We start from the raw sequence: 13,029 nt of genomic DNA on the forward strand, positions 1-13,029 counted from the left end.
CCCCTCTGAGCTGCAGTACAGGATGTGACAGCTTTACATGGCCTAAGCCAGAGATAGGCTCAAGCACAACTGGATTTGGATATAAAATTCCAAGTGTGGCAGTGAAACCCACGGAATCTAGGTTCAACAAGGTTTGTGCATGGCACAGGAAGGAGTGTCGGAAAATTCTGCTTGGCTTCTTGTGCAGAGCAAACTAAATGTGAGAGGCTGGACTAGCTGGGATCCATTTGAAAAGTGCACCCTAAACACAGCTGACTTACCCACAGTTACTTGAGTTCATTTGCTCCATCCACAAAATATTTTGCTATAATCCCATGAATTGCATGAGCACCCCCAAAAATTTATTCCCAAATCCATGAACAAATCATGAAAAGTGTAGAACTACATAAACTTGGCACAAGGAGCCAAGCATCTCTTTCAGCTGCCTCTCACTTGATATCCAGAGCAGATAAAATTCCATTTGTCTCAGCAGCTTCTATTCAAAAATTGCTCTAAACCAGAGTATTTACTTGCAACGGCTGCCTTTAATAGTTAGTCACAAATGTGGCTCTGCTAGGACAGGTCTCTAATTTTGACATGGAGGGGGGGAAATAAAAAAATCCAGGAGTTGCACTTTCTTACCAGCAGAATTTACCCCAACATAATTAGGACTGAGAATCACCAGAGCAACTGACATCGCTGCCTTCACAGATTAAATTACATGAGAAACAATTGTAACTGCATCAAAGCATTGCTACATACAGCAGCCAAATGACAATTTCAATTGCCACATGGGAGAAGAATGAGCCAAAGATGAAGTTCCCTTGGCAAAAAAAATTTGTCACGGAATAGAAAGAAAAGCCGTCTCACAGAACTGGTCATCCAACACCCAGTCCATGCTCATATATGCTTCAATGTCTTGGAAAAAAAGATGATCCTAATCTAGGAAACCAGGCATTTTTCAAGAATCACAAACCCCTATTTTCCTAAATATGTGAAGCACTGGCAACTCCCTAGTTTTAATTGGTTAAGAAAAATCAGCTTAGTTGCTCTGAACTAGCTGTACTTGACCTAAGTTTTAGACAAACTTTAAGTGATCTCTTAAGTTTAAACAGATAGGGGCCAACATGGTACAGCTTTATTTCAGATTATTTTTGATCAAGCAAAACCTTGCCTTCATTAATTTATGGACCATCACCTTTCACAGTGTGCAGAGGAAGACTATTTTTTTGTACACAGGAGCATTACGGGCTTCATTGTGATGGGAAGCATTGTTTCTGTAGTGCAGCAAGACTCATCCTTGCAATTAATATACTTGCATTAAAATGGCAAAGACTAAAAAAAAAAAAAAGAAATTAAAAAAGTGAAAAAGACACACAGGTTTGGATTTTTTGGTTAGGTGAGGGTTTTTTTTTTATTTTTGCCAACACAAGGAACATTCTCTTTCAAGGATTGGGGATTCCTTCCATTACTTGTTTTAGTTTGTCAGTGTAAACTGACAGGGAGTTTGTCGGGGAATATAAACTCTTCCTGACAGACCATGACGGAGCACATATCCTAAAGATGTTTTGCTCATAAAATTCAGGAAATTTCTTTAAGGCAAGGGGAAAATAGTCATAAAATCACTTTTCTTCAGGTATTTTGGGGATTGTTCATCTACTCCACAAATCCAACTGCCAATATTAACATACACGTGACTATACAATAGAAACTTTGCTTTCTGTAATGATCTAATTTTCAGATCCTCTAAGACTCAACAGTTCAATATTGTTAACAAAACAAATTATTCAGGGTTTTTTTTGCAGGCTGTTGTATACTTTGCCTCACAAACGGCTGGTGTCATACCTTTGGATCCAGGCCAAGTCCCGCTCGGGTCAAGATAATTGACAGAGCAATATTCCTCAGTGCTACAGACCAGCGTAGGTTTATCTGGACAATGTCACTAATGAACGGGGTATTTCGGATTAGGAAGCCAGCAAGCAGCATCCCTTAAATGCAAGCAAATAAGCTCCTGTCAAATGAATTCGTTTTACTGCATGAGAAAACCTTGCACAGCATTGTTAAAAATAGACAACATATTTTGTGTTTATGAGAGACAAAGAAACAATTCCTGTTCTGAATTATTAGCCATGTTTCAACAATGGGGACTGAGGCATTGAAACAGAGACATGTTTAAACCAATGAAAATGGCCTAAGAACACACCACGTCGCCAATGAATAAACCCACAGGATGCTGACATGTAGCTTTAGTGCAAGTCAACATAATTCAGCTTTGTTCACCAGGTGCAGGTCATACTTATCATACACAAAGACACCTCTGCATTCTTAAAGATATTTTTCTTGTTAGCTTGTTTTAACATGAAAAGAGGAAGATAACCTAATATCACGTATTTATCTCAGAAGGTGGAAATTGTTAAAAATCTTATTAGGTGTAAGAAATGCAGGTATTACAGGAGCCATAATGCTGAATTCACTGGGAAATACAATCTAAAACAGCTAATCATGGGCTAACTTAGACATTTCAAAATGCTCTGGCAATATGACTCCTATGCAGAGGGGGAAAAAAGAGGGAATAAATCAGGAACTTGGTCTTATCCTCTATTTGAGCTACCTACAAGATCCAACCTTTTGCAAATATTAGCAAAACTGTCTAATCGGAGATTTCCTGCAAATCTATTGGAACTGTTGTTCTGGAAGGATACAGAAAAGTACAGTAAAGTTGAATTTAAATATAGATCTGCAGAGATTCATTGTAGGTCCTGATGATTCAAGGATAAAATTATGCCACAAAAATGTGTATTAGTCTTCTTAAGAAACAGGAAACCAAAAAAAGAGAAAAAGTAAACAAACACTGTGCTTAGGTTGGTCCTCGCTTGGTGTGAGCCTTGGCTGTGGACTTAATCTGTCCTAGAACACACTAAACTTTCAGACATTGTTCTTCCCACCACCTCCCAGAAAAAAAAAAAGTAGCATAATTAATATGTGGTATCTCACGACATTTCTATCAGGCTAGCATAATGATCACATGCTCTTTGCAATGTCTGCATGAGGTCCAAGTCACTGGAGCTACCCTGATCCAGAAATCTACTTAGAAAAGCAAAAAAACTCCACCTCAAGGGATAGCTTCACTGTTCTGCTCCATGCTGCCTGCTGCAGAAACCTCTGTGCAATGTATACCTAAAATACACTATGCGATTGTTTCAGGAGCAATTTCACTCCTTTTTTCATGAGAGAGAGGCTCACTATAATGTGCGTAAGTGCTCAGCTAGCCACATTACACTCTACTGCACCTAGCACAAGTGGATTAAAGGCATGTAAGAGTACAAGATTTGTATTGTTAGTGTAAAAAAGAATAGTCAAAGACACTGTCTATCTCTTCTTCTGACTCGTAGATGTCTCCAATTTTTCTCAGACTGGGGATCTGAACAATGAACTCCAACTCAACAGACATGTGCTGTCATGCTTAAGTTTCTGTTGCTCAGTACTACCTGTCCGACAAGCAGTTTCATGCTCAACTCATAATTCTTAGATACAGATGTAATTAAAAGAAAGCAGAATCCAAATGGTCAGAAAGTTGGAGGTTTTTTGTTTGTTGGTTTTTGGTTTGGTTTGGTTTTGTTTAAGGGGGCTGTTTACTTAGAAACAGCAGATTCCCTGTGTGTTACATTCTGTACTTGTATATTATTGCAGGCATGCATGCTATATGCAAAATTTCCCGCCCTCTCATTTGAATTTTGTCTTGCTCGTGAAACTAAGTGGTGCAAGAAGGCGCATGCTGCCTGGACAGAGCCTTTTATGAAGCTATCTAGCCCCTCGGTAAGCAGTGCTACTGCGTGAGGCACTCCACCGGCTATGCAGGTTACAAAATCACATCCCTGCACTACAGGCAGATATATGTAGCCCACTCTGCCATGAAGTTCTACTGTCTGTCAGCAGCTTTACTCCTTTACGTGCTAAGCATAGTAAGGGGGCAGTATACAGCAGGTGAGAAGAACCTGGAGCTTCATTTTTCAACTTTGTTGACACCACAGCACTTTGCAATATTGTACTGATCTAACCAAAACCTCCTCTAGGAAAGAAGTCTGAAGAGGTTCTGATGATGTCAGAATCAACGGAATTTTCATCTCCCATGTCTATTTTGCATGTTTATGTAAAATAAAATAAGATGCTGATATGAAAAACAATGTTATGGTTGATTCAAAATAACTCTCTTCAGAGAATTATTCCTTGTGGTAAATTTATTTCCTCAGGTTTCAGTTACCTTGAGATAAAGGAAAAAGAAATAAATTGATCTGGATTACCAGTAGCTGGGAATTCCTGTAGTGTTTTCTTTGGAAAACATTTTCATTGTGCAAGATACATGCAAAACACCTCAGCAATAATTTCCTTATGAATTAATTATTCTACTGTAACAGTAGGTCTAGATTAAGGCTTCTGTCTTGTGGTATTAAACCCAAATGTTAAGTAACTGTGACAGAGGGAACTGAAGGACAGTAAACTTTGCATCTGTAGGTATACAGTTCTCTGTCCCCTAGAGAATTGAGCGCCTTAATAACATACAGGCAATTTCACCTGAGACAGTTTGGGGAATTTTGCACCTTCTCGGAGAGGACCAGGTAAAAGTCACTTGGAAAAGCTACAGATTTTGAGCATGATGCAGTCTGTCTGTTCCCAATGCAAACACCCCTAGAGCGCCGATACAACATGACAGATTAAACAATACAAATATGCAGGAAGTAAAAAAGGAAGGATATCTTACCCAGAAGAGCAGGGACAGGGGGTAGTGTTCGTATTTTAATGAATCCAAAAATTTTACCTCCAATGACAGCAAAAAAATAAAGAAACAGAATTCCAAACAAATTTCCACCTGGGAGACACTCAGTCCCAGTGATGGACCAAACCACAGCCCAAACCAGGACCACTGTTGCAACTGGAACAAAACAAGAAATATTCATATTTAATCATCTCTCAGGGACAACTTCTTTTTGCCATTAGATGACATTTGGTTTTCTACTAATGAAAAAGGTAACATTACTTTCAGAAATAAAATCACTTACCTTAAAGATTAGTTTAATCATAACAATGTTTTTCACCTTTGATGCTCCCTAAACCGATGTTCTGATTTTTTAGATGCTAAGATACTTTTAAAAATGGTAACAGAAACACCATTAGGGACCAAAAAGTATGAAGTGAGTCTTGGGCCACTGCAGAAAGCACTTAACAGGTCCCAAACTTAAAGCAAAGACTTTCACTAACTTACCTTACATTTGCTTATCTTCCTTCAGCTATTTCAGAACTGCAGTAAGAACCTGCTGCTGTACAGCCTAATCTGTAGTCTAATTTTTAAAAGAATTTAAGTATAATTTTTTGGCTGGATGTGCTTGTGCAATATATTGATATCCCTGGAGAAAAAAATTTGAAGAAGTTCATGTCTCTGGACAGCCTGAAGCAATACAGACACTTCCCTTAATACAGCAATCAAAGAGGGATAATATGCAAGGAAAAAAAATTATGAAGGAGGAAAACATTAGAGAAGGTTAAGTGAAAATATTATAAAATATGTGAAAATATTATGCTCTTTCTGGGCTCCCAAATCTGTCCCTACTGTTATCCAGCAAGAACAGGCATGCATAGACATAAAAGCAGAAGACTGAAGGAGAGGGAAAAAATGTGTTGAATAAACCTCTCTTCTCATAATTATAAGAAAATATATTACATTTGCAGATTGGATTTTTCTTAATCTTATTTGAGGGTGACAGGTGGCAAAGGGAAGACCAGTATATTTCCAAACACAAAAGCCAAGTGAGAGAGAACAGACGCTGTGGAAGCAGTCAAAGCCACAGGAAATGTCTTCTGCTAGGAAAAGTCTGAAATAACCGGTTAGCCAGGCATTCTCTTCTGTGAGCCTTCAGTGTACGGCAAATCTTAAACAGAATGGGTCAGCTGGCCTTATACTTAGGATCCTTGGCCTAGCAACCCTTGGGTATTAAGGAACAAAAGAAGGCATCACTGCAAAGTCTCATATTTGTTGTCTTAATTCAACAAAAATCCATCCGGCATGACAAACATACCACTGTTTTATAATCAACTTAATGCTCTCGTACCAAAACTAACTACCAAGATGAGATTCAGGAGGTCTTTCTTCTGACGAAAACAATTTGCAATGCAAAAACATACCTACCAGGTTAAACACAGAAGAGAGGATGGAGGAACAAAACCTATACATTCAAATCTTTGTTTCACCTTATTTATTTTTCTTCTGCTAAAACACTGAAACAAAAGCATGATATGAAAAACATAGCTATTTCCTTTCAGTATTTTCAAGGACAATGGACAGATATCATCATGTCCAGAGAAAGAAGTACTTCATTTGCCATTTTGCACTTTAATTTTTATTACATACCATTTGTCACTGTTTGGGCCAGTAAACCCTGAGGAGGGCAAGTAAATATTTGCCTCCATGTTCTTGCAGGTACTGAAGGCCCTGCTACTGGTTCCGGAGGTTGCTGAGCAAAATGATTCAAAAGAGCAGTTTCTTCTGTTTGTATATTCCCACCAGTAACTTTGGCATCCACTGTTGGTCCCTCCTGAATGAAAACAATGAGACTCTCTCAGAAGTAGTGTACAAGACCTGAAATCAGCTGTGATGCACTAGGTCCACACTGTCTACAGATGATTACATTAACAACTTTAGAGTAAATTGGGGACTTTTGGTTACGTGTTTGTTTTCAGATGGCACAAAGGACTGTATATGAGAGACTGCGGGACATCTGCCTTTTTATTTGCAAACGACAAGACTCCTGTCCCAATACAAACAACACCCATTCACAGCAACAGTATCAGCATATTTGATGAAGAAACATTAACAGGCCAGGTTCAGCTTGTCTTGTATACAAGCTAAATAGTTACTAATATTTTCTGCAATTTTGTAAGGTTCTGCTTCCAGGCAGGATTCCACAATACAGTTAATGACTAGCATCATTCCACTGGGATGCTGTCTTTAGTATAACTCCTCAATAACTTCTGCTGCAAAGCCTTGAACCAAAATAACAAAATCTATCTAGGATTAGACAAAGATGAAAGAAACTGAACAGCTGGCCAGTGCAAGCAGTACTCACATGATCCATTGCTGGAAAGCTCAAGCTGGCAAGTCAAGGTAGAGATGGAGAAATACTACCCAGGGAGTTATTTCCTTGAAGAATGGTTCCTTCAATCTGTTCTCTTATACTGATTCATCTATTTATCCATATTCATAACCAAAGCACATTTTGACCATTTTTGGCTATGTGTCTCACTTCATTTTAGAGTCCTTATTTTGGTAAGTTAATCATCTACCTTCCCTTATGATTATTCACCTTCATGTCAGCTCATTGTCATAGCATGGGCATGGAATTCTTGCCTATACTGTGGTTTGGCACTCCTCCAGTAATAGTTCCACATTTCTGATAATTTTTCTGTCTCATCTCTCTCTCTCTTCATATATATCTCCCTTACTCAGAGTCACAGTTGGAACACAAATCTTGTGAGCTTTCAGCGTGTAGTTATCTACCCTGTGATTCTGTGATCACCAGCTACCCAAGTGCATAAAAATACACCATACAGTACTTACCTTTATAGTCAATACTATATGTTTACTCTAAAGTGCATTTTATGATAAGAATTGAATTCTTACTTGCATTTACTGCATATGTTTTTTTAAAGCCATAGAGGTTTCCAAGAAAACTGGAAATATCCACACAGAACTTTAAAACTGGGGTTTATTATTTTTACTAGATAAGAAAAGGAAGACATGCATGAACAACTTTCATCAAGTGGACCGATAGGCACAGTTTGAAAGCAAAGAAGCAATCTTAAGTCCATGTAATTCTCTTCCATGGCTGATTGTAAAACATACACTGATGCATTTTCCAATTCAAGCTGAAGTTGCAACCACTGATTTCCAGAAATCCGACATACTACAGACTTTTAAAAACTGAACAGTTGTTAACTGTAAGAAATTTCCACTAAGGAGATTTCTCTTTGTATTCCCTTCAGATGGAGGGATTTTAACAGATGTAGGAAGAAAAAGGAAAGAAAAAGGAGGGTTACCTCTGACTAGAATTATACTCTGAGATCCAAATTAATTACCTCACTTTGCTCATGCATGGGAATCATGCCATTTCTCTCACATACTGATGGCGCAGAGTCTTCACTGTCATTTACAGTATCCTCCTTTACCATTGTTGAAAGCCTAAGGAAAGCAGTAAACATAGAAAAGTTAGAGAAGCAAATAATACTATTTTCCAGATAGAAGATTTCTAAGTTATGTTGTCTCCTTCCTTGGAGATCAGGTGAAAAAACTCTCACAGTCCAATTTGGAATTTAATGTTTTTTGCAAGCCTACGTATGCTGTATGTAAGAACAAGAGACAGAAAATAACAGAACAGTATTAAGCTTACAAAGTCAAGCACTAAAAAATAAAATTAAAAAATCAGAGTTTCAGAATCATGGTCATCTGTACTAACCTGTTATTTCCCCCTTAAAAGTATCTCTGTTTTTTATATATATATATATATATATTTTGTGCCTCCTAGCAGCACAAGATAAAGGTTATTTGCTGTCAACACCACATATCGGGACCATTAGTTCTAAAAGGGTCACAGGCCCTGCGTGCATGGCAGTGCAAGTGACCATTTCATAAAGCTAAGAACAACTATAGTTCCTAAAGCATACACACAAGGGGACAGTTTTGCCTTAACTTAAACCTGACCAGATCCAACTTGATTTTCAGAGGAATTTTCAAGAACACAGTTGTGTCAGGTGTCACTATTCACGAACACACTGACTGAATATCTAAGAAACAGAAGATGCCTGTTAGAATAAAGATTGAGACTGTGTACAACTTGCACTCTAGATTCGGGTGAGGCTGATAAAACATAGCTCTTTTTTATTGCTTTTATCTCCTGGAGATACTTCTCAGAGTGGGAAAGAAGGCCCAAGTTGTTTGTGGGTAATTATCATTGTATTTACTCAGTTTAACTGGTCTACTTGTTCTATAGATGCTAACAGGAAATATGGCAGTGTACAGTTCTGTATGTCAGAATTCTTTTGGTGTGAATATTTACTGTAGTTTCATAAGTCTGCGCCAGCAAGAGTCGCATGTGCATATCTGAAAACAAGGCTTGCTACTGGTCTTCTCTGTTACAGCAAAGGTGTGCATATATTATCCACCAGCTACATTTCAATGCTAACAGCGTTTCCTTTAAGTCTGGTTCTGGCCCTGTAAAACACTACTCAAGCTGGAATTTTTGAGCCAAGAAATTCCTTTCTTGCTAAATTGCTGAAAGCAAGTCAGAGAGCTGATTCTCACAATTACCAAGCCTTCAGTCTATTATGATATGTTTGATATTTGAGAAAGATTGATGCCATGAACAAAGACAGGGGCTATTATAAATATCTGGGTGGTTTTGTTTGAGCTGTTCTGATATGAAACTGGCTAGAGATAGAGCCAAGGCAGGGAGAATAATACAGAGCCATAAGCAAATGCGTTCAGTGTGTTCTAAGGTAATAGTTTTGCTTTCTTTCCTCTTTAAATGTAAAGTGTTTATCTACTCAAATTCCAATGCTTTTCTGTATGTATAGCTACCACTTGTGGAACAAAGTAATTGTGGTCTCAAAGTTTTTTACTGAAATAAGTGACACTTCTGGCGTTTTCTTCCATAGAATTGTTCATCCTTTCATCAGGGCTAGGAATCCACCAATGCCAGTCTACTAACTGGAACAGAAACCTATCAGCAGCCTACCTGTGCCTCCCTCCTTCCACCACTTCCCCAGGGTATACGTACTTAATCTAGTCATTCTGAAAGGGGTCCATGTGAGTAAGCAACAGAAGGGCATTGCTCTCCATCCACCTTTGCACGGGCAACATCCCAGTTCTCAAGGTCACGTAGCTATTGACGCAAAATATGTTAGTGCTTCTGAGAAACCCAAGTCCACCTCACCTTCAGCTCCTGAACGCAGTGTTCAAAGTAGCACATAGGAAAGAAAAGACTAAGCGAGGAGGTTGGATGTTCTGCTTAGTAGGAGTGGTTTCAAGATGTGAAGGAAGAGTCTGATAGCGCAGGCGCTGTCCTTACTTGTTTTGTGACAGGTCTTTTACTCTGTTAGGTTCTTGATACTGCTATTTTCAAGACATGGCCAGTTGGATTAATGAGACCAAAGTGAGTAGTTTACTCACATCAGAGTGGAGCTTTTTTGGGTTCATGGTATTTGTTTGTTTGTTTTGGAATTATTTTTTTTTTTGTGGGTTTGTTTTCTAAACATCACCCCCTAAACAAACAAAATCAGCAATTCAGAAATCACATGGAAACCAGACAGTAGCACTTATTTTAGTACCTCCCTGCAAAGTATACGCTCCTTATTTTGAAACAAAAAAGGTTTGTATTAGATCCTCTCATTTTACTTGTTTTTAAGGGGTAAAGAGGAGAAAAGAGAGGGAGAGCTGAAAAGATGACTGACAGGGGCAGCATGTGCATGCCCACGGTATCAGCTCCACTGCCCTGCTGTCAAGGTTCTGCTTTGTTCACACATAGTACAGAAAGGAATACAACCGAAATACCACAACCAGCGCCATAATAATATTAAAATAAATAACAGGACAACCCCAACCACGCCCATCCTCATCCCCAAGAAGCAAGCCCTGACGCAGCCTCCTTCCCGGCCTCCCCCCGCAGCTCGCCGCCCGCCCCGTTACCTCTCCTGCCGCCAACAGCCCCGGTGGCGGGGCCGGGCGCCCACCGGCGGGAACCGGCCCCCTCGGCCCCGGGGCTGGAGCTGACCACCCGCTCCCGCCAGCGGCAGCTCCGGCTCCTCCTCCGGTGCCACAGCCCGTCCCTCCAGAGCCCCAGCCGCGCCCAGACGGCAACAAAAAAAACTCCGTCTGGAGTTTGGGAAGAGCGAAAGGGCGTCCCCGGCGCCGCCTGGGTCGCTGCGGGGCGATGGCGGCGTGAGGGGCGGCTGCGATCGCAGCTGTCAGCCAGGTGTCGGGGGGGGCGGGGAGGGGGAGGCGGGTGAGCAACGGACCGGCCCTGAGCCCACAGCACCCAGGAGGGCGAGAAATGAGGGGGAAGGGGATTTTTTTTTGTGTCTCACCGAGGCAGCCTTCTGCTGCCCAGGGCATTTCCTTGCACCCTGCACCCATTAAAAAGGTCGCCGTTCCTGTGGGCGTGGGAAGGGACGCGGGGAAGCTACACGCACCCCTCTTACCCAGGCTGCAGCACTGCAGGTGGGGGGTTAGGGTAGGGAGCACTAGTTTTTCTGCTCTGGGTACATGGCACATAAAACCCCAAACAAAACAAATGGGCATAGTTGCGCTGTTCTCATCACGCCATTTCTACTTCTTGAGGGAATCAAGTGTATCCACCTCATCTCTTAGCGTACAGGAAGGCAGGAGCCAGACCTTCTCTCTCAACCTCATTTTGCAAGCGCTGGGTGCAGGTGAAAGCATATTCAGATGCACCACAGTGCTACGGTATTCCTAGTAGAATTACCCTGAATTAAACTGACTACAAATCTGTGAGAAAAAAGCTTTTGATCAGATTAAATTTTCCAGAAGAACTCTGAATCAGGAAAGTCTCTTCCCTCCTCCCCCCAAGAAAAAAGTTTGACCTAGAATCAATAAAGTCAAAAAACCTTTCTTCAGATTATCACTGGTATGGAAGCAAAACCAAACAGAATTACCCAGTTCAATGAAAAACAGACCAGGGCCTTGAGAGGTCAGAAGAGCATTAAGCAGCATTTGCCTTTAATAATTCCAGCAAGTCTGGAAGAGCCCTAGACATCAATTAGCACACATTTCAGAGTTGCAGCTGTTAACAACACCCATTAAAAGCATTGCTAATAAGGCAAGAGACAGCAACCTCCACTGATATTTCTCCCCCCCTCCCCGGTCCACCACCTTCTCAAACTACCACTGAAAAATCCACATCTGTGCTTTTAGTGCAATGTAAAAAGCAGATAATACCTTCTTGTCTTGCAGGAGTGCTTTGATAAAAAAAAGCACCATTTCTGAGCAGCATCTGTATGTTACAATCACTGGTGAGCTTGGAAATGTGAACTAATCAATATGCAATAAGTATAATGATTTTTTTCTCAGATTCTTAATTATATTTTCAGAATACACAGTGCAAGTTGCCCATGTTACTGCAGTGGGGAGATACTCTTAAGGTAAGCCTTCTACACCTACTACACAGGAAGGACTTTGGTCTTCATCTTAAACTCAGAAACCACTGAAACAGTATCCTGCCAGCCTGAACTTTTAACACTTGAATTTACATCAGTGACCACTGGTGGAACAATTTTGCCTAACTTTGGATTTCTGTCTCAGCTTGATCCTGCTTGGCTGCCAGGGTCATGTCATTGAAATACTAGATACTCAAACCCCCACAAACAAACTATGCAAGATCAGAACGCTCCAACCATGATTAAAAGTTAAACCCATAATAAGCCCAAGGGAGCCAAGATCCACAATACTTTTTCATTTGTAAAAGTTACATTTACTTACAATTTTAAAATAAGAAGCCTGATTTTAACTAGACATGTTCCATTATCTTTGAAATTGAATGATTGATGTCAGTGCTTCAGCTAATATTGTAAGGCTTAAACAGTAGTTTTAAAAATATGGCAATTGTTACAGAAGCATGCATAAAATATCGCACATTTTCCCTGTGCTTTCTGATTACTGATCAGTCATACTCAATTGCATTTATTCTTGAATTCCTCTCCCCACATATATATGTATTTAATATACATGAATATATCTGAAGTGACATACAGCTTTATTCACAAACAAGGTAAATGGAGCTGTCTGCAATTTAAGGTAACCATAGTTATAGGCAGTCAACTCATGTCACTCATGTCAATTTTAACAGTATGTTAAACACCACAAATAATTTTCCAATTCAGGTTATTAATTGCTTTAGATCTCTGGGTCAGGATCTATATTTTTTTCCAAGAATATGAGACTTTACAATAATAGGTTTCCGATTCATAAATCAAAGCTACCATGTGCTA

At 39.9% G+C, this 13,029-nt stretch overlaps 1 protein-coding gene across 6 annotated transcripts in view; it reads right to left on the minus strand.

Moving 5' to 3' along the window:
- Positions 1-10,900, minus strand: part of LOC104365638 (sodium/hydrogen exchanger 9B2) — a 26,728-nt gene extending 15,828 nt beyond the window's left edge. For 5 of the 6 annotated variants that reach the window (XM_042807566.1, XM_042807567.1, XM_042807564.1 and 2 more), the window contains exons 1-4: positions 8,107-8,449; positions 6,383-6,566; positions 4,739-4,909; positions 1,825-1,967 (exon numbers count right to left, since the gene is read on the minus strand). In XM_042807566.1, coding sequence (XP_042663500.1) covers positions 1,825-1,967; positions 4,739-4,909; positions 6,383-6,566; positions 8,107-8,229 — 621 coding nt within the window. In that variant the 5' untranslated portion in view covers positions 8,230-8,449. Of the gene's footprint in view, positions 1-1,824; positions 1,968-4,738; positions 4,910-6,382; positions 6,567-8,106; positions 8,450-10,711 lie in introns of those variants that run through there. The other variant, XM_042807565.1, reaches the window with a different exon arrangement.
- Between the last annotated feature and the right edge of the window lie 2,129 nt (positions 10,901-13,029).

This window comes from Tyto alba, unplaced genomic scaffold (genome assembly GCF_018691265.1).
Source record: "Tyto alba isolate M040663 unplaced genomic scaffold, T.alba_DEE_v4.0 Super-Scaffold_6, whole genome shotgun sequence".
In the NCBI taxonomy this organism is placed as follows: domain Eukaryota; kingdom Metazoa; phylum Chordata; class Aves; order Strigiformes; family Tytonidae; genus Tyto; species Tyto alba.